Below are 22267 nucleotides of genomic sequence, written 5' to 3'. Positions count from 1 at the left end.
ATTAATCTCAGAAGGCTTAGAAACTTGCAATCTAAAGTAAGTGATACTGGCATGATATATTTAATACAATTTAAGTTATCAACATAGGCTTGTTTAGTCTAAATTCATTTTCATTTTCTCACATAATATCACAGTGCACAAAAGCTTTAGGATAATGCTAATGAATGTATATAATTCTAATTGATATACTATTTTGTCTTTATCTTAAATATCAGCTTATTTTTTTCTAAGGAATACTAGAGCCTCTGTTTATGATATATTATATTAGAGCATTTTGGAATACTAAAGGTGCTGAATACAGAATGTAGGAAAAGATATGTAAGAATTTTACAGGCCATAGATTCAGTATATCCCCTTTTACTTATCTCCTAAAATTCCACCATCATTCTTATCTCTCTCTGTTGTGAGGCACTCTTCTTTCCATTAAAGTATCTCTTAACTTTAAAACAAAAGAACAGCAACAATAAACTGTGTTCTTGATTTGTCTAGGCCATCTCTCGTGGCTGCAGCACATTTTATATTGACATACTTTAATTTGTGCTCCATACTGCTTTCCATTCTTACTCATAAATATCTGTCTTGGGTTTCCACACCTTTTTACAGTGTGAGGAACTTTTGCCATACTCCTGTCTTCTACCTCTTGCCCAACTATCCCTCTTTGGCTGTTTTTCAGTCTTTACCCTACTTGACTAGCCTCAGTGCTTCAAAGCACTGATCATTTGCTCCTTTCTGGGTCTCACTCCTCACTTCATCCCTGCACTCATCAGGCCCCATTTCACCTTCCCTGCTACCCCTGCTAGCTCCGTTCTTCTTACTGACCTTCCCTTCATCTAAATGGTTTATGCTAATCTGGGACTCATTCCCAGAGTGAGCTCATCCACGTTAAGAGACGCATCTGTCATTATTTCTCAGGTTATTTCCTTAATTTATTTCATGAACTCTGTTCTTTCACAGACACTTCAGTTTCCTATTTCTGACGTTAGGACATCTCCACTTTGCTGTGCCAGTCTTACCCAAACCAACTAGCCAAAAACCAAATAATTATTCCCAATGTTTTCCCTGCACATTATTCTCTAATTTTGTCCATTGTGCTATTATTTCTCCAGTTTCAAAGGAACTTCAATTAATTTCCTTCAATTAATAAAAATATTAAGTCATTCAACAGTACTCTTGAAGCCCTTCCTTCTTTGATACAAAGCAATTTATTAGGTTGTGTAACAGTGAATGAAACCTTTTAGAATATTTATCATATATTTGGACAGACAGATACAAGGAACCGCAAGTCAGGATAGCTGTGGAAACGTAGAACATAGTGAAAGAAGTCATGAGTTACGGCAGAGGTCAGGGTACTAGAATGAGGGAGATTTTCAAAGGGAAATACAGCATTGGTGAAATCTTAAAAGAGTCATGATTCTTGGTGACCAAAGAAACGTTGGAAAGGGTTAGTAGGCTGAGGGGCCACCTTAGTAAAATAAATACACTATGAAATACAAGTAGAAAACTAGATCATTTTAAAAGAGTGGCTTCAAATCCCTTCATGTGGTTTGAAAAAATAATTCTAAAAATTCTTCAAATTCTAAACACTTTTAGAATTCTCAGAAAGAATTCTAAAAATCTTTGTATCTGCTGTATATTTTTAAGTTGACAGCTAGAACTATTTTTGTCAGAAGTCCAAAGAATTTTAATTTTGTACTATAGTGAAAATCCTGGTATTTGAAAATAAAGCCGTTGTATGACTCATTTAAATATATGCATTACAATCTAAATATCAAAAACATTTTATATCTTTAAACAGTCATTTAAAAACACATCCATAGGCTTTTTAAGCAATAGCATATTTTACAGTATTTTTGTTTTCTTTGACTACATTATACTTTTACGACAGAAATATATTCCAATGTTATACATTTTTATATTTTAAAGTCTTTTATTGGTTCTCCTTTCATATTTATTTACAATAAAAATCATTGTATATTTTTAAATTTCTTGATTATAACACTGAATGTGTAAAGCATTCTCCTGATTCATTAATCATTACAGTTATTAGTAAAACCTTTGTCTAACAAGATAAATATTCTGTAGAGTTTGATCTATGCTTGTGAACATAAAAAATGAAATGTTACTGAAAGCACATTATTTAATGAGGTTTATTCTTTTAATGTAGTTAATAAATTTTTAGGTGATTATTATTTTTTGTTTACATTAAACAGTTCAGCAGTTTTATTGCTTTTGTTAAATTGTAGAAGCCAAGTTGTAAGTGCCAGACCCCCAGATAAGATTGAAACATTCCAAGTGATTTATCTTCAGAAATTCATCCTCTCTTAATTCTATTAATAGATCCATTAAATCCTTCTCTGATTTTGGTGAAAGCATGCATAAGAAGCTAAGTTGCCAAAGAATAGAGTTCCAAGTTATTAGAGTTATTCCGTTCATACCAACACAATATTTCAAACTTTCCCTTTATTTTTTTCCTAGACAATTTTATTCCCCATGGCAAGGTACCTTAGTAGTGTTAGGAATGTATAAGAAGCATACCTTCCTTTTGAGAAGTGGGGAAAAAAATATTGTGAAAGGCAACTTGGGGATTGAGAATTTGAAGAGTATGGAGATTTTCTCAAATAGATCTGCATTAGAAAATTATTTATGGATTGTTAAGATTCATTCATTCAAAGTATAATTATTGAGTACTTCCCATGTTCCAGGTAGTAAGGGTACAAATATAAACAAAGCAAATTTTCTTTAACATTATCCCTCTGCTCACATATCTCTTAATCTTCCATTTCCCCGAGAGTTTGCCTCCCTTAGTTTAGAGACTACTGTGAAAGGGCAGAGTACACTTAGGTAAGACTAGGAAATGGCTTTAGTGAGAGTTCATGGAGAGCCGTAGATACCGTGCCAAGTCAACTGGATTTTATTATGCTTGGGTGATTGTGAATTATTGAAATATTTTCAAAAAATTATTACAATCAGATCAGTATTGAGGGATGGTATAGAGAAAAAAGTTTAAATACAAGAAAACTGTTTTGGAGGCTCTACTAGTTATAATAATCAAAGCTAGTTTTTAACAGTCAGAATGCCCCCATTCTGTATAAATAAGTAATTAAATTTTAGGCTCCAGTTAGAAAACTATGATATTTTATGAGAAGGAAGAGTGTAGATGGGCTGCTCATTGTTCCAGATGTTACAGCTACCTCTAAAGCTTAGCCCTGGGGAGGAAGATTGGGCATTGGGTGTGAAAGAAACCAGACACTGTCAGAGTGATACCTTTAAAGGCAATGAAACTTCAAGATCAGGAGTGGAATCGGTAATGCAGAACAACACTGGGGTGGGGATGGGGGTGGTACACCAGCTTAAAAACAGATTAAGCTATAGGGAAGACATTTTATCATTCAGGAAGACAAGGGATCCAAATTGTCAATGTGGATGTCATAACAGGTATAAGGGACACTGTGGTGACAAGACTGATGAGGTAGCATTCAGAAATCCAGAGAACATGCTCAGATGGGTTGTGAGAGTAAGATGAGGAGGCTTAAGTAGCATAGCCCCTGATGCATATTAGTTAGAACAGGCAGCACTGGTTCTAAATGGATTTGAGTCCAAGGAAAATACTAAGAGCATAGATTCTGGGCTTAGACTGCCAGGGTTCTCACATCAGGCTTAAGAGTCTTAGGAGCTTGGATAAGTTACTTAGGTTCTCTGAGTCTCAATTTCCTTATCCATAAAACTTTGTACAGACGTTATAAGAATTGAATATGATAATTTGTTGAAATTCTTAGTCCCTGGCATATAGTAAAGATTCCATACTTATCTTACTATTAATCGTATTGAAACCACTTGTCTAGCTCCTAGGAATGATTTCAAATAACTTGATATTGAATTTCTTAAATAGAGAACATAGAGACATATAATTTTGTGTTAACAAAGAGCACGATTGACTCAAAACCTGGGGTACAGCTGAAAATATATTAACATATGCCTGGCCCCTAGTAAACACTCAGTAAATATTTGTTGAGCAAATTATATGGCCACAGCTGAAGGAAACGGAGTGGTATAGAATCGCAGAGCATGCCAGTAAGATAATAAAGTATACTTTACCTTCATTCCTTTTTGACTACAAAACATGGTAATTTATCTTCACAGAACAAGATTAAATATATATCTTGTAAATACCTGGCTTTGTTCTCTTAGTCTAAAAAGAGGATCAAGAGTAGGTGGAAAGAGATAATCATAACAGGAAACCAGAGAATAATATTGCTAAGTATGAGTGGGAAAATGAAAATTTGCAGAAACTGGTGATTTTATTTAAAGCATGAAGGAGTCAGCTTTTCTTTCTCAGGAGAAAAATATTCAAAAAGTGAGTACTTTATCTTTTATGTTTAATAAAAAGTTTATACTTCTGTTGTTTCACCTTATGTGTTCATATTTCTTCAAATTTTTTTTCTTTTTTACATTACTACGTGAACAATTTTCATGAAATTGTTTCTTTTGAAGACATGTTTTACACCTCTAAAGTGATCTTGTTATCTTCTGCATGCTCCAAAAAAAGTCTGTAAATTATGTATATATGTGTCTAAAACAGAAGAAAAAACTTTAAAAATATATTATAATGAAAAGAAAACAAACTTGAAAAATTTTCTGGCTAGATATTGTATTCCATAACACTTTAGTCATAATGAAAACTTAGTGTCAGATGGCCAGGTTCCAGTAAGAGCTTTTCAGTTTTTTCATAAATTACTTTTAATCTTGGTTTCCTTAATTATGGATTAGAATTCATCTGACTCGATGTGCTTGCTTCACAGGAATGTTTTACAGGGGTTGAATTAAATGGTATATAAAGTGTTTTTAATGTTTTCATATTTATTTTTGTTTATTTATTTGGCCGTACCAGGTCTATTTTATTTATTGCTTATTTGGTTTAGTTTTGGCACACAGGATCTTAGGTCTTCATCACGGCATGCAGGATCTTTAGTTGCCACGTGCATTCTCTTAGTTGGGCATGTGGGATCTAGTTCCCCTGCATTGAGAGTGCAGAGTCAGCCTCTGGACCACCAGGGAAGTCCCTAAAGTGTTTTTTAAAATCAGTGTTTCCCAACTTATTTTTGGAAGATCATGTCTTCTGAGTTCCTTCATGGAAGAAGGTGAGGATTAAGATGTGCTCAAAAAGCTTAGAAAATACTGCATACTACATCCAGGTCATCTATATCCTGGAAGTGAATAGTCTTTCACTTAAAGATTCTGAGATGCCCCATAATTAAGAACCTGTTCAGTTTTGATAATATGCCATCTAAGTGCCACAAAATCCATATTCAATGTAAGATAACACAATCTGACTTTTTTGCACATGACGTTCTGTCCTCTAACTCTGTCCAGTACACCTGGTATGCTCACTCCAGATCCCAGTATCCAGTACTTAAGACTTCAGATAGATTTTGTGTCTGTACAGGTCATTTAACCTCATAACAGAATGTTATGCTTTCTGGAGTGGTGACCTCTAAGTATAGTAATTGGGTTACAGTGATACACTTTGTTAAAAGTTACACTTTAAATCTAACATTGGGATGAGATTGGATTCATGTGTTCATGTTTCCAGCCAGTAGGTTAGCAGGAAATAAAAAAGTGTTCCAGATGTGTGTCTATTGCCATGCATTTGTATCAAATAGAAAAAAAAAATTCAGCTATTTGATCCAATTTTTAACTTTTATGTACAGTAAACACACCTTGATCTACAAATTCCAACTTCCTTATTTTAACGTGCCATTCTTTCAATTCATGCCTTTTCACTAAACACAAACTAGAGTAACGGCATGGAGGAAAGAGGGTCACACTTTATGGGTGGAATATTTACTAACACTGATTTTTTTTTTTTAAAAAAAGTAACAACCGGTTACTGATTTTTTTTTGTCTTTTAAGCCTTTGTTCTTATTCTCAAATATTCCATCCTTTTGCCTAAATTCAGCTTGAAACTCTGGCCATGGTCAGGGGTTTGGGAGTAGATACCTGGATGTGTACAGTATTCTTGCTGTGTAAGGGCCTTTCATTTGGTAGAAGTCACTCCCTCAACTCTCTGAAATTATAGTAACAACTTCAGTCATACACAGACAGTGCCAGTGGAAGCTCAGTGTATGAGTTTACATGGTGGGTTGAGGAATCTAGATTTCGCTTTTTAGATTTCCCATTCATATGCCCTAAAAGATTCCTGGTGATAAGTAGAAAATAGCACATACTTTTTATACTAATTCTACCTGGTGAAAAGGCTAGAAACATGAGAGGTGATGGGAGGGTTTTGTAAGTATGTTTTTTGCATACTCCTCTCTCTCTGCATTCAGTCTCTTCTCCTTTTATAAGGAAAGGAGAGAACTCATTCTATTTATCATGTGTCTGCATGGCCTTGAAATCTAAAGCTAGATTAAAGCAGTTCCAGAAAAGATTAAGTGCAGAGTGTTTGAGAGGGTTGTAGGTAGGTTTATGGATATATGTGAATATGGTAATTATATATCAGACCTGACCTGATTTTTTTTTCTTCTATGCAAATGTTGAACTGATTCTTTAAAATTTTTTTCTTGGGCCAGTTGTACTTAATAGGATGCACAGAACTTGTAGCTAACTTAAGATGGAAAAAATAATGGTAAATTGTGCATTGTAAGCTAGCCATCTAAAAGCTGACTCCCCTTCTTGATATCTGGACACAATATATATATTGTATTAACAGCCAGTGGAGATGCTTCAACTTATTTCTTCCACAGAATTTTGAGCTATTTAAACCAGGGTCAATCTGAGCTAATTAATGCCACACAAAAATATAATATTACACTGCAAATTCTGATGGATGGTATATGCAAGCAGTTTTACCGGGAGTGATTGGATCATTTCTGAGTTCACAGAGTCTAATAGGTTAAATTTGGTTGTGACTCCATTGATCTAAATATCAGCCAGTTTTTCACAGTAGGGTGGATTGTTACATCTGGTCTTACTGAAGTAATATTGGTGCATTTATTCCTCTGACATTATATGTTAGGTTTATTGGTTCTGAGTTATTATCAATGTGCATTCCCAAAATGTTACCTCCTAAAAGATAACTTCTAGAGTATGGAACTGTTTATAAATTGTAGGCTTTTGTCAACCAAACATGAAATAAGGACACGTTTGCATGCAACAACCAAATGATCCCCACCCCATGTTAAGTCAGGAGGGCTCTCATGTAGTGTAACACAGCCCTTACCTATTGACATCAGAGTAGAAGCACCTCTGTCATCATTGAAGTTTAAAAATACAGAATGAGGGAAGATGTTGTTGTTGTTTAGTCACTAAGTCATGCCCAGCTCTTTTGCAACTCCATGGACTGTAGCCCACCAGGCTCCTCTGTCCCTGTGTTTCTCCAGGCAAGAATACTGGAGTGGGTTGCCATTCCTTCTCCAGGGGAGTTTCCTGACCCAGGGATCTAACCCGTGTCTCCTAAATTGGCAGGCAGATTCTTTACCATTGAGCCAGCAGGGAAGCCCATGAGGGAAGATGCGTGCATACTGCATGCTAAGTTGCTTCGGTCATGTCCGACTGTCTGTGACCCTGTGGACTATATAACCCACCAGACTCCTGTGTCCGTGGGATTCTCCAGGCAAGAATACTAGAGTGAATTGCCGTGTCCTCCTCCAGGGGATCTTCCTGACCCAGGGACTGAACATGCATTTCTTCAATCTGCTGCATTGGCAGGCGGGTTCTTTACCATTAGAGCCACCTAGAACGATAGGACAAAGTAGGAGGCGTAAGTGTGGGCTTCATACTTACTGTAATTTCCTTTAGGTGAAAGACAAAAGGAAATTTTCTTTTCTTCCACTTTAAATTTCTGGTTATCAAACTAAGAGAGAATTTAGGCGAGATAGCTGAGTTTACCACATTAATTTGGGTATTATCTTTCACATGTCTTCTTCTTATCATCTTCTCTCTACACTGACTTTTTTAGCAACTATCAAGGTATCTCCTTCATATTAAGTGATTGTAAATTCTAGGGTTAGTAAGTGAAGCATAAATTTTAAAAGATTGTAATTAGAAAATGTATAAGATGGTGTGTTCTTTCAGTTCAGGAGTGACTATCAACAGTCATTGCCATGTTGCTGTACCTCACTTCCCCACTTCCCCATCCTTGCACACACTGTGCCGGTTTATTCTGTCTGCCCTGTGTGCTATTTAGAACTTAGATCCTGGATTCTTCACTTCTAATTTTCTTCCTTTCAGTCTCAGTATGACCTAAATCACTTAGTTGTTTGATAGGAAAGTAGTCAGAAGTTCCCACATTAAGGCTGACTCCTCAATAATCTGTTGAATAGATGCATTGAATCTAATTGAGTATAATAATCCTGAAGGTAGAAGAAGGGCAAAACATGACATTAATTTATCACAGCTAGATGTTTGGAATGAATTCACAGTGTTAGGTTTACAATAAAGCGACACTATTAGAATTAAAGATTATAAGTAAAGAAAAATAATCCTCAATGCAAATCTAAAACGTGTAATATAAAATAGAATACATGTATAAACTAAAATTTTTAATTAAATATTATTTATAAAGTATTACTGCTTTTATAAAATCTTTTGCTTTTAATGACTAGCTTCCATTAATTATATAAGAACTCTCTAGGCAGTTTGAGTCAGAAAATTTTTGTCTTGATCTCCAAATGGCATTTCCTCCCAGACTTCAAAACAACTCATATTCACCCCATGGATATGTCATCAATCTGTAATGTGTGAATGGACACTATTCTTTCCTATATTTGACCAAATGTTTCATTTCCTGAAAATTAGATTACTTAAATGCAACAAACAGATGGCCACAAAGTCCTGTAATAGCTTACTCTGCCATGAAATTTATTATCCAAATCTCTGAGCTAGGCCTGAGAAGTTAACAGAAGTTCTTTCTGAACACGACTATGCCATAGTTGATGTTATAATCATCAAACCATTTTAAGTTAATTAATTTACTTTAGACTTTAAAAGGAAAATTTTGAAAAGCTATTTTATAGTTTCTGTAAAAAGTTAAAATTGTGAACAAGTGACATCAGCTACTTTGGTTAAAGCTCATCTTAGAGTTGATCTTAAGGTATTAAAAAGGCAATATGAATGATACAAAATGGTAACTTTAGTTTTTTTTCCCTCTCTTTAGTCTTCAGATATCTTCAGATATCTAGGCTAAGTAAATTAACTTCTCATCAGGATAGAGATTTTTGTTAATGAAGACATGATTCTGTATATTCTGCTTACTTTTGTTATTGTTGAATGTAAAAGCAAGTTAGGTCATTTAAGTACAAAAGCATCCAGCTTTTGAGAAGGCATCTGTGATGGCTTTGTCTCAACCATACATAATGAACTCAAGAAGTATCAACTTATTACATACCAGCTATGCAGAGAAAATAAAGTCATTTTGCTATTGGAAAGATTTTTCAGCTACCATTCAATATATTCTTTAGCAGACTTGTAAAACGTAAAGGTTTTGGTGAAAGATCAAGGACCAAGAGCAATGAATGCAGGAGCTGAAACTTTTCCAAGACATATTTCTTTTACCGGTTGCGTTCGGGTGACCTTTAATTCAATGAATTCATTAAATATACTTTATTTCCTAAAATACATACCTAAGTATATTCAAAGTCCTTTACCAAGAAATAGCCAAATTTTCCTTTATCTCTTACATAAAGAAGCTATTAGAGGACATTTATACAGTCCTTCAGAGTCCATGAGGACATCATTGACAGAAAACAATATCATTAATTCCTTTTATACTTTTGGTCTAGAACATTCTGGAGAAATACAAATTAAATAAGCACATATTAAAGTCCCATCTGATGTCTCAGGCAGAGAGCAGAATTGCCAGAGTAGTGGATGGAGTTCTCATCCAGCGAGGCAGGTTCTCATCGTGGGAGCGCCTGCCAGCCGTAGCGTATGTCCGTGCTGAGTCAGTGCAGATTCATGCGTGTCCCCTCTACTGCTCACCCCCAGCATCTGTCCATGAGATCTGAAGACCATGCCATTTCAGGTTTCCAATAATTTGTGAACATTTCATTTTGCATTTAATTTTATGGCTGACTAAGATTTTTTCTCTTGGAATAGAGGATTTATTTTCTTCCCTGTGTTCAGCTGTTAACACATGTAAGTCAGTCCGTGTGTTTTTCTTTCAGTAATTTTTATTCAAGATGATTGTTTTTTCCCCATTTTTCATTGAAATATTAGTGGAATATATAATAGTTCTTTTAATTTGGGGATTATTTTGTTGTGTGCAGGAAAAAAAAAATAAAGGTCAATTGATCAAAGGCTTTTGTTGACGACCCCAGACCAACATTCAGAGTTAAGCATCATTACAAGGGCCCATCTAATGTTAAGAGTAATTTTACTTGACGTGTGACAATTAACATGTCAAGCCAAATGCAGCCTATCATTATTGGCCATTAGTTTATTGTGGAAATATTTATTGAGTGCTCGAGAACTATGAGGCACTACCACATAGCATGATGTCCTGAACAAAACAGAGGCTCAACAATATTTGCTGTTTTCATGGGGATCTTTACTCTTGTGTAAGAGCTTTTGTAGCAAACTAGAGCAGCCTCCGAGAGCACAGCAGCAGCTCCAAAAGGTTTTGATTAACATGCTTCATCAGTGCAGTCAGATGTACTCCATGAACGTATTTCATCTTATCTACATTAAATTTCTACTGAGTGTGTACGGATGGCCTAGTAAACTAATTTAGGACAGTATGCTTAATACTGGAGATAATCCTAAGAAACTACAGATTTTTCAATATGATATTCTAATTAAAACCTAATTAGCAATTCACTGTGCTGGAATTTTGTTTTATAGCATAGAAAAAAATATTCACTGTGCACAGAAAGTCAAGATGTATTTTTTGGAGACATTAGAATTTCAAAAATATAAGGCAGCACATGTGGAATTTAGAGGTGTTAAAAATCTAAAGTGTGGGTTTCTCCATAGCTTTAAGCTAGAACAGTTTGGTATAATCAGTGAGCTTGCCAAACAGTATCAAAAACTCATTTTCTTCAAGTGCTTTATTTATCTTTAATAGAACCTTCATCACCCTGGTGTTGTAAATTTGGAGTGTATGTTTGAGACGCCTGAAAGAGTGTTTGTTGTTATGGAAAAACTCCATGGAGACATGCTGGAGATGATCTTGTCAAGTGAAAAGGGCAGGTTGCCAGAGCACGTAACGAAGTTTTTAATTACTCAGGTAAGAAATCAATTACAGTCAGGAAATTAAAATGGTAATATTTAATATCAGATGTTATCACTGTTTAACTAGAGCTTTCTAGCTCTGTTGTTTAGTCCCTACCTCCAGAGTCTAAACTACACTAAAAAAAAAAAGAAAGTTGGAATGGCTTATTGTATTATCTAATTTCTATCTGTAGTAGTCAGGGTTTAGGATAGCACCAAATGAATAATATGTATACAGGCCCAGGTATTAAAACTGCTCATGAAATTTTAAAATGCACAGTGACTGAGTCCTGAATCTTTGAAAATATTCAGGATGTGTAGCCTGTTAGATATCATTGAATTCTTTTATCTTTACCTGTTTCGGTTGCCATCTGGTTTCCATAATACTTTTTCCAATAAAGTTTCCTTAGAAACATGCTAGCTTATTTCAGGGTCTGAAACATAAAAGAAATATCACTGTTCATTTTGAGTCTTCTGTTGACCCTCTAAATTTATGTCCTAGTAGAGAACATTTTGAACCAACCATTTAGATTAAAATAAGCTGATGTTGATGATTTTCTCCTTTATAGATACTTGTGGCTTTGCGGCATCTACACTTTAAAAATATTGTTCATTGTGACCTCAAACCAGAAAACGTGTTGCTAGCATCAGCTGATCCTTTCCCTCAGGCAAGTATGAAAGCCTCTCAGCAAAAAGGCAGCCGACAGCATCACTGGCTCTCTTGCCGCATTCTGTCACCCTTTCTCCTCAAAACGTTCACTATCTGTTTTCATCCATTTGTTACCTTCTTGCGTTATGGGGACTGTCTCTGCCATTCTGCATCTCAGTTCAGCCTGCCTTTATAATAAAATGCACACCAGGCCTCTCCTGCTGCTTCTGGGGCCGTGGTGTGGACATCCTGGGGAACGGGAGAGGGAGACAGCTTCAGAGTCCCAGGGATGCTGCTGCTGCTGCTGCTAAGTCACTTCAGTCGTGTCTGACTCTGTGCGACCCCATAGACGGCAGCCCACCAGGCTCCCCCGTCCCCAGGATTCTCCAGGCAAGAACACTGGAGCGGGTTGCCATTTCCTTCTGCAATGCATGAAAAGTGAAAGGGAAGTCGCTCAGTTGTGTCCGACTCTTTGCAACACCATGGACTGCAGCCCACCAGGCTCCCCCGTCCCTGGGATTCTCCAGGCAAGAACACTGGAGTGGGTTGCCATTTCCTTCTCCAGTGCATGAAAAGTGAAAGGAAGCCACTCAGTCATGTCCGAGTCCTCGCGACCCCATGTACTGCAGCCTACCAGACTCCTCCGTCCATGGGATTTTCCAGGCAAGAGTACTGGAGTAGGGTGCCATCGCCTTCTCCACCCAGGGATGCTACCAGCTCTCTAATGTTAGGCAGGGTATTGCAGTTCAGTGTTGTTCCCAGGGAGGAAGACAGAAGTTTCTTCTTTTCCTTGACTCAGAAAATGCAAAACAACCGTATCTCTTTCTAGATACCCTTGTGTCTGAAGTGACCTGACCAAGGTGGCTGTTCTGTGTTGCTTCCATGATGCCCTCAGATCCTGGCTACCTGTCCATGCAGAGCTAATTTTTAGGATATGGTGGATGATGGCATGTGCTTATCCTTCAGCCTTTATTTATAATAAGTCCTTGAGTTAAATCCATCACTGTGCATGATGTTTCCCTGCCTTGTAAAACTGAATAACCTACTTTTATGTATACATATTTTCATATTTGTCCCTCAGTTCTAGGAGGAGGAAGGGAGAATGTTTAGATGATATTTTTATGAATAAAAAATACTTTTGTGTCTCTTCATAAATTGCTATCCTAAAGTACATAAAATGGAAAATAGCTGTTAGTTCTACCATGAGAAATCCATACAATATATATAAAGTATTATAGTTGTTTTTTTAGCTGTTGTGGACCAAGACATAGACTGACAAACAAATTTGTAACCTGACTGTATCTTCAAACCATTATTATCAACAGGTGAAACTTTGTGATTTTGGTTTTGCCCGGATCATTGGAGAGAAGTCTTTCCGGAGGTCAGTGGTGGGTACCCCAGCTTACCTGGCTCCTGAGGTTCTAAGGAACAAGGGCTATAATCGCTCTCTAGACATGTGGTCTGTTGGGGTCATCATCTATGTAAGCTTAAGTGGCACATTCCCATTTAATGAAGATGAGGACATTCACGACCAAATCCAGAATGCAGCTTTCATGTATCCACCGAATCCTTGGAAGGAAATCTCTCACGAAGGTAATATTTCCTATTCAGAAGTGATAATGATTTCCTCATTAAGTGTTATATTATTAATTCAGTCATGTAATTTAAATTGATAAATGCTCATGGCAAATTGCCCACCAGAGTAGGGGCACAAATTGATTGAGGTGGGTTGAGAAGTAAAGGAAATGGAGACAAAAATATCTACTGGTGAAACTTACATACAGAAAATTAAGAAACACAAATTAAGAGGTAAATGAAATAAAGAGAAACTGTTTATCATTGGTTATGTCCTAAGAACTTATGAATATTTACACATAGATATAATGGCAATACTTGATCTTCACTAACGGTAATCTTTGATTTACTATATGCCTATTTATGTTATAAGCACTTTTAACTTACTGTGGACACAAGAACCTTATGATACTGATATTTTAGTTATCACATTACATAAATTAGTATACCAGATTCTTTGTATACCGTTTTCCTGTATGTGACTTTAGAGCATGTATATAGTATTTTATTTAGTCATTTCCCTAGTGTTATACTTTAGATTATTTCTGTTTATTCATTGTTAGATAATTTTCATGTATAGTTTCTTATATATATCCTGATGATTTTTTAGGGTAGATTACATTGGCAGTGTTGCATTATTTAAAATTAAGTTCTCCTTAATAAATATTTACTTCTTAAAGGGAGAATGATAGATAGTTTAAAAAGAAGTGGAGGGGCCAGTCAGGGTAGAGAAAATGGCTCACTGCATGCTTCATGAAGGAGTTCCTCCTTAACATGCTTTGGAGTTTATTTAATTCTCACCCCCCCCCAAATCCTTAAGATAGATTTTACTATTATATCTAGATTTCAAGCAAGGACATTGAGGCAAAAGAAGTGAACCCCCGCCAAAATCACAAAGCTGGTAAATGGCAGAGCCAGAATTTATACCCAGATGGTCTGAGCATCCATTCTTTAACCCTTAGTCATGCTTCCTTTTTAGTTTTCAGGCAACGTCTAGTTCTAAGTTTGTTGAGACTTTTTAACCACTTGAAAAGGCAAATACATTCATAGTTAAATATCTGTTTGATACCTGTTATTACACATGGTGGTATAGAAATTGGAAAAGAGCATGTATAAACTGCCTGGACAATTAGTTTTTAAACTACTGTTCATTGTAAATGGCACAATCCATCCATTATCTAAGCTTTGAGTTACTATTGGCTGCAACTTTCTTTAAATTTTATTGAAATATAATTGATTTACAATGTTGTGTTAATTTCTTCTATGTAGTAAAGTGACTCACTTTTATATATATATATTTTTTCATATTATTTTCCATTATAATTTGTCACAGGATATTGAATACAGCTCTCTGTGCTACACAGTAGGACCCTGTTTATCCATAGTATATATAATAGTTTGCCTCTCCTAATGTCAAACTCCCATTCCTTCCTTCCCCTACTTTCCCTCCACCTTGGCAACCACAGTTCTGTCCTCTATATGTGGGTCTGTTTCTGTTTCACAGATATGTTGATTTCTATCATGTTTTAGATTCCACATATAAGTGATTATCATGTGGTATTTGTCTTTCTCTGACGTCACTTACTGTGATAATTTCTGCGTCTGTCCATGTTTCAATAAGAGGCATTATTGTATTCCTTTGGTGGCTGAGTAATATCCCATTGTATATATACTTATCTTCTTTATCTGTTTATCTGTTGATGGACATTTAGGTTTCTTCCATGTCTTGGCTATTGTAAATAGTGCTGCTATTAACATAAGGGTACATATGTCTTTTTGAATAATAGTTTTGTATGGGTATATACACAGGAGTATAGGTTGCTGGATCATATGGAAACTGTTTTTTAGTTTTTTGAGGAACCTCCGTAATACTCTCCACAGTGGCTACACCAATTTACATTCACACCACAGCGTAGGAGGGTTCCCCTTTCTCCATATCCTCTCCAGCATTTATTATTTATAGACTTCGATGAAGACTATTCCGACTGGTCCCTCATTGTAGTTTTGACTTTGACTAACGTTGTCTAATTAGCTCAAATTATAGCTAGGTGGATATGTCTTAATGGAATCTTTAACCTTCAAAAGAACTACCACGTGGCTGAAAGACTAATGAAACATATTTAGGATAAGTCAACAGAGGCAAAAAGGGAAATGTAATTCTTTTTCCTATCCAGGAGGCAGAAAGGAGGGAATTGTCAAATAACCTTGTGACCTGAACTTGCTGGGGAACATTACCTTTAAATTCAGTTAGCATTATGTTTGATACCTATAATCTAGAAATCCAGTAAAAATAACTGGATATTGTTAACCACAGTGCAAATGTGAAATATCTCTACAGCCAGTCAGACATTTTTCTGTTCTGCAGGAGTATTTGGAAAATTAGGAAAATAGCCTTCACATTAAAGTGGTTTTTTTCCTTGGAGTAGTAGAGTACGTTGCTTGAAGAAGTGGAACAAATCATGCCTGGTCTCTGGTATCATGTAAATATGCTGGCCTTCTATGTGGATGTAATCTTCTTAGCTATAGGCTGTGAATGTTTAATTATCACTTGTATTAGAAAGCAGAAGAATGATTATCAACAGCTCAAGGAACTTTTGCTGGGAAACTGCAGTATACATGTGTAAGTAATGTGAAAGTAGAAGACAAAACATAAAATATCTTTCAAACAACGTGAAAGTTTGTAGGGGAGATGAGTTATATGAACTTGGGAAAATGATCAAGTATTTTCTTGAATTGTTAGCTTGGTATAAAATCAGGGGCTCTGAGTTCAGAGGAGAAAGAGTCACTATGGACTTGACTAGTCAGTATTGAGCTTTCAGGGGAGATGGAACTTAGGCCAGTCACTAAAGAATGAAGAGATACAGCATTTCACAAAAGAGAATTGCATGGGCTAATTCAAGAGGCATTTATATTTGACCAGAAAGAATACATTTTACTTGGCTATAGAAATGTCTAAGCACTAAAAAAATTTTCTGCCGCTCAAAATGATGTGGTAACCAGCTCATGTAGACTCTTGTTCTTGTAAATGACTCAAGTATCAGTTTGCACATTTATTGTCCTTTCTTCTCAGCGTCTTTTTCTAGCTCATTTCAGCATTGGAGGCACAGGAGTTGTACTGTTTGCTAGCAGAAGCTCTGACAGCAAATGATTTATCTACCTGCTGGTGTACAAACAGAAGTAATATTGAATATAAAGAAAACCTGGCCAAATTATGTCATAATGTTAACTGAGATATTACAAAACTAATTATTGGCTTAGATTCTATTCAATTATCTTGTTGGGAACAAATACTTTGCAGATTAGGTATTATCACAGGGCCCATACCAAATAATATTAAGCACGTAGTATCTGATGAGTACACAAGAAAACTAGGATCTGGCAAAGAGTGTTCACAGCTGATATTACAATATACTGTAAACCACACCAGAACCAGCAAAAATCCAGAAGCAAGGAAGTAAAAATCTAGGCACCTCAGTGACTCTAATAAATCAGAGGTAAGGATCAGCAATGAAGTGGGTTGAGATGTTTTACTTCCTGCCATTCTAATTAGCTATCACTTACCTCTTTGAGCTTCAGTTTCTCATCTGTAAAACAGAGTAATGATTCCTGCCCATGTAATGAAGTTGTAATAGAGACTGAAAGAGATAAAGGATGTGAAAGGCATTTATAGGATGCAGGTGTGGGGTGAGCCAAGGACTTGGATCTAGGAAAAGGATAGCAGAACAGTAAGCTAGCTACGCAGTTGCTCTGGCGGGTAACCAAGAATTGATTGTATAATTTTAGAAATTATATGCAAACTTCTGTGCACATTTCCCAAGTGTTCTTCAGTCATACTGTTAGTTGTACTTTTTATTTCTTGGCATGAAAAAGCAAAAGATAGAAGAAAGTTGTAAGGTCTTTGCAGCATACATAGATGTATCAGAATGAGAAAATTCCTTTATCATGCTTTTTTCTCTGTTAATATAGACATGGACTCAATACAGTAGAGTACTGTATATTGGTGTGTTTGAGCTCTCATTTTGCTATTTGATCCTCACAGCAGTTTTAGTCTCTGTGTTAGTGAGAAATAAAAAGGGTAAATGACTTGCCTAAGGTCACAGAGTGGTAGGGCTTGGACTTGAAGTCATTGATTGCCTTTTTTTTTTCTTAGACAGTTGGTTTCTATTTATTTACTGTTTTATTTTGGCTGCACTGGGTCTCTGTGACACTGGCGGGCTTAGTTACCTGCGGCACGTGATGTTTTAGCTCCCCGACCGGGGATTGATCTGCATTCCCTGTATTGGAAGGCAGATTCCTAACCACTGAACTGCAAGAGAAGTCCCTGTTGCCATTCTTTATAGCTCACAGTTTTGCACACCAAAGGGTGCTTATTTCTAATGTCTCGATATTTAAGAACCTATAGCGATTCCCTTGTGGCTCAGACAGTAAAGAATCTGCCTGCAGTGCGAGAGACCTAGGTTCGATCCCTGGGTCAGGAAGATCCCCTGGAGAAGGGAATGGCAACTCACTCCAGCATTCTGTCTGGAGAATTCCTTGGACAGAAGAGCTTAGCAGGATAAAGTACATGGAGTTGTAAAGAGCCAGATGCAACTGAGCATCTAACACTTTCAATTTCAAGGAATATTTTAAACTCATTAATTATTTATGCTATTATAATAAGCTGAGTAACAGCATTATAGAGATATTCTTACCAATAATATATCAGTGAGTTAATCAGGATTTTTGTGCAAATAGTATAAGCTTATCTTTCACTAACTTAGGTAATTTATTGACTCACACAATGGGGTAGGTCCAGAAGGTGAGCCCCATTCATCTGGAACCTGTGGTTCAAGTGACACATTTCTCCATCTCTCACTCTGCTTTACCTTACGGTGTCTTCCTTCTCAGGTAGACTTTTCATGTGGTGCAAAGTGATCTCCCAGCAGCTCCAGGCTAACATGCTACCCATTGTATATGACTCAGAATGGAAGCATAATTATCTCAGTAGCTGTAGATTCTCTGAAAGGGGCACTGATTGGCTGTGCTTAATCCCGTAATACCCTGGGAACAATCACATTGTCACCGCAGGAGCCACACTCTGATTGGCCTTGGGGATGATGGAGAGCCCCTCCAGGTTGGAGAGAGGTAGTTCCTGCAGTGAAAAGATACAAGGCTGAAAACAAACACAAAAGCATTAACAGGCGTCCACTATAAAAATAGATTTTTTGTGCAAATTAAAGTGTGCTTTGAAAAATAAGAAAAAAACATGGAGGAAAACCTAACAGCAAATATTACAGGTAAAATGGTGATAGTAAAATTAATTAAATTTTGAAAGCAAAAGAAGAATCACTGATCTTCTGTAACATTTGCCTTGTAGCCAAGCACTGCTTAATACACTTTACATATATGAACTTAGTTGTCCCAAACCTTTAAGTAGATACTATAATTGTTTTCATTTTAAAGATGAGGCAGTGTGGACATAGAGGGTTAAGTGGCTTCCCTTAGAGGGCTAGTTTGCAAGTCTTTTCAGCCGGCTCCAAGCTCTTACCCACCACATTTATTGCTCCTTGATTATCCTTCTAATAAATTTAGCCATGCTTTCACATTAAAATCTTAATATGCTCTCCCTAGCTTAGAGCTAATATAGCAACACAATTTTTCCTAATGTCTAAAAAGACCGGGAAACCCGATGCTGTAGTGGCAAAGGCCTGAACTGAGAACTCTCCCACTCAGCATCTTGGTGACCTCATCGAAGTTACTTACTATCTCAGGTCTCAGTTTTCCTGTTTGAAATACAGTGATACAAGTTCCTAATTCACTAGGTTAATTATTAAATGAAATTGCACTGGCAAGTAGTTAGCAGAGTGGTTGAGACAACTAGATTACCTTAAATGTATCGAACACTTTCTATTTCAATCACTTTACATGGTCAATTGATCTGTGTATATGCACATATATATATATGTATTTGTTTATGCACACGCATATATAATTACACATGTAACTAAACACATATTTAATTACAGTTATATATATAACCAAATGCTTATATAAATTATCTATAGCTAAACAAATGTAGTCAGCTACTTGTGGCTTATATAGTAAAGAATCTGTCTGCAGATTGTCTTTGATTGTGTGGATCACAATAAACTGTGGAAAATTCTGAAAAAGATGGGAATACCAGACCACCTAACCTGCCTCTTGAGAAATCTGTAGGCAGGTCAGGAAGCAACAGTTCGAACTGGACATGGAACAACAGACTGGTTCCAAATAGGAAAAGGAGTACGTCAAGGCTGTATATGGTCACCCTGCTTATTTAACTTCTGTGCAGAGTACATCATGAGAAACGCTGGAGTGGAAGAAACACAAGCTGGAATCAAGATTGCCGGGAGAAATATCAATAACCTCAGATATGCAGATGACACCACCCTTATGGCAGAAAGTGAAGAGGAGCTAAAAAGCCTCTTGATGAAAGTGAAAGAGGAGAGCGAAAAAATTGGCTTAAAGCTCAACATTCAGAAAACGAAGATCATGGCATCCGGTCCCATCACTTCATGGGAAATAGATGGGGAAACAGTGGAAACAGTGTCAGACTTTATTTTTTTGGGCTCCAAAATCACTGCAGATGGTGACTGCAGCCATGAAATTAAAAGATGGTTACTCCTTGGAAGAAAAGTTATGACCAACCTAGATAGCATATTCAAAAGCAGAGACATTACTTTGCCCACTAAGGTCTGTCTAGTCAAGGCTATGGTTTTTCCAGTGGTCATGTATGGATGTGAGAGTTGGACTATGAAGAAGGCTGAGTGCCGAAGAATTGATGCTTTTGAACTATGGTGTTGGAGAAGACTCTTGAGAGTCCTTTGGACTGCAAGGAGATATAACCAGTCCATTCTGAAGGAGATCAACCCTGGGATTTCCTTGGAAGGAATGATGCTAAAGCTGAAGCTTCCATACTTTGGCCACCTCATGCGAAGAGTTGACTCACTGGAAAAGACTCTGATGCTGGGAGGGATTGGGGGCAGGAGGAGAAGGGGACAACAGAGGATGAGATGGCTGGATGGCATCACTGACTCGATGGACGTGAGTCTGAGTGAACTCCGGGAGATGGTGATGGACAGGGAGGCCTGGCGTGCTGCGATTCATGGGGTCGCAAAGAGTTGCACACGACTGAGCAACTGAACTGAACTGAACTTGTGGCTCATATAGTAGAGAATCTGTCTGCATGGTGAGAGACCTGGGTTTCGTCTCTGGGTCAGGAAGATCCCCTGGAAAAGGAAATGGCAACCCACTCTAGTATTCTTGGTTGGAGAATTTCATGGACAGAGGAGCCTGGAGGGTTACAGTCCACAGGCTCGCAAAGAGTCAGGCACAACTGAGTAACTTAACACTTTCACTTCTATACAAATTAACTAAGAACGTGTATATATATGGAATTTAAAAGATGATAACAATGACCCTTTATGTGAGACAGCAAAAGAGACACAGATGTAAAGAACAGACTTTTGGACTCCTGGGAGAAGGCGAGGGTGGGATGATTTGAGAGAATAGCATTGAAACATGTATACTACTGTATGTGGAATAATGGCCAGTCCAGGTTCGATGCCTGAGACAGGGATCAGGGCCGGTGCACTGGGATGACCCTGAGGGATGGGATGGGGAGGAAGATGGGAGGGGGGGTTCAGGATGGGGGACACATGTGCACCCATGGCTGATTCATGTGAGTATGGCAGAAACCACTACAATACTGTACAGTAATTAGCTTCCAATTAAAATAAATACATTAATTTATAAACCAAAGAATGCATGTATACAATAAAACACTCCAGAATGAATCATATGGTTACAGATTATTGCACAAGAGGAAGCTTCAGGTAATCATGGGAAGAGAGGAGTTCAAGAACATTTCTGTTCATTTTAGGGCAGTGTTGTGAGTTGCACTTTCATCGTTGAGACCATTTGACCTTTACTGTGTGCTCTGCTCAGTCGCTCAGTTGTGCCTGACTTTGCAGCCCCATGGACGGTAGCGCGCCAGGCTCCTCTGTCCATGGGATTTTCCAGGCAAGAATACTGGACTGGGTTGCCATTTCCTACTCAGGGAATTTTCCCAACCCAGGGACGGAACCCGTGTCTCTTGCACCTCCTGTATTTGCAGGCAGATTCTTTATCATTGCACCAGTTGGGAAGCTTATCCAATACCACTGTCAATAACTAGACATAGCCTCATTCTCACCTCCAGCTTTTATCTTGTACTAGGTTAAGCTTAGTCCTCAGCACACAGAGGCTATGACCTTTCTCAGTCCCTTGAAAGGACTCTGCACCTATATTAAAGCAGTTGCTTGGTTAGCACATTTACTTTGTCTTATGGAAAGGGCAGCCCATTATCACTTACGCATTTTTTAAATTGTTGTTGTCCAATCGTTGTCAGGTCCAAGCCTTTGCAACCCCATGGACCATAACACACCAGGCCTCCCTGTCCCTCACTGTCTCCTGGAGTTCGTCCTTGTTCATGTCCATTGAATTGATGATGCTTTCCATCCTTTGCCTCCCTCTTCTCCTTTTGTCATTCCCAGCACCAGGGTCTTTGTCAGTGAGTTGGCTATTCACATCAGGTGACCAAAGTTTTGGAGCTTGAGCTTCAGCATCAGTAATCATATGACATTAGAGGATTGCACCTTACTATTGGATCGTGCAGAGTCGGACATGACTGAAGGGACTTAGCAGCAGCACCACCTTACTTGATCATGTACCTATATGCCATTTCGTTCATTGCATTTTTAGCATTGCCACAGGAGCAAGAGTTAGGCCAGGCTGTCCTCCCTGTTTGTCATATCTGGTGCATAATAAGAGTGACTT

General features: G+C 37.3%; 1 protein-coding gene across 3 annotated transcripts in view; it reads left to right on the top strand.

Moving 5' to 3' along the window:
- Positions 1–22267, top strand: part of PRKD1 (protein kinase D1) — a 360252-nt gene that overhangs the window by 323283 nt on the left and 14702 nt on the right. For all 3 annotated transcript variants that reach the window (XM_069559447.1, XM_069559446.1, XM_069559448.1), the window contains 3 exons: positions 11063–11224; positions 11778–11876; positions 13183–13450. In XM_069559447.1, coding sequence (XP_069415548.1) covers positions 11063–11224; positions 11778–11876; positions 13183–13450 — 529 coding nt within the window. The remainder of the gene's footprint in view (positions 1–11062; positions 11225–11777; positions 11877–13182; positions 13451–22267) is intronic.

Source organism: Ovis canadensis, chromosome 18 (assembly GCF_042477335.2).
Source record: "Ovis canadensis isolate MfBH-ARS-UI-01 breed Bighorn chromosome 18, ARS-UI_OviCan_v2, whole genome shotgun sequence".
Lineage (NCBI taxonomy): Eukaryota > Metazoa > Chordata > Mammalia > Artiodactyla > Bovidae > Ovis > Ovis canadensis.
This window is presented reverse-complemented; position numbering and strand designations above follow the sequence as displayed.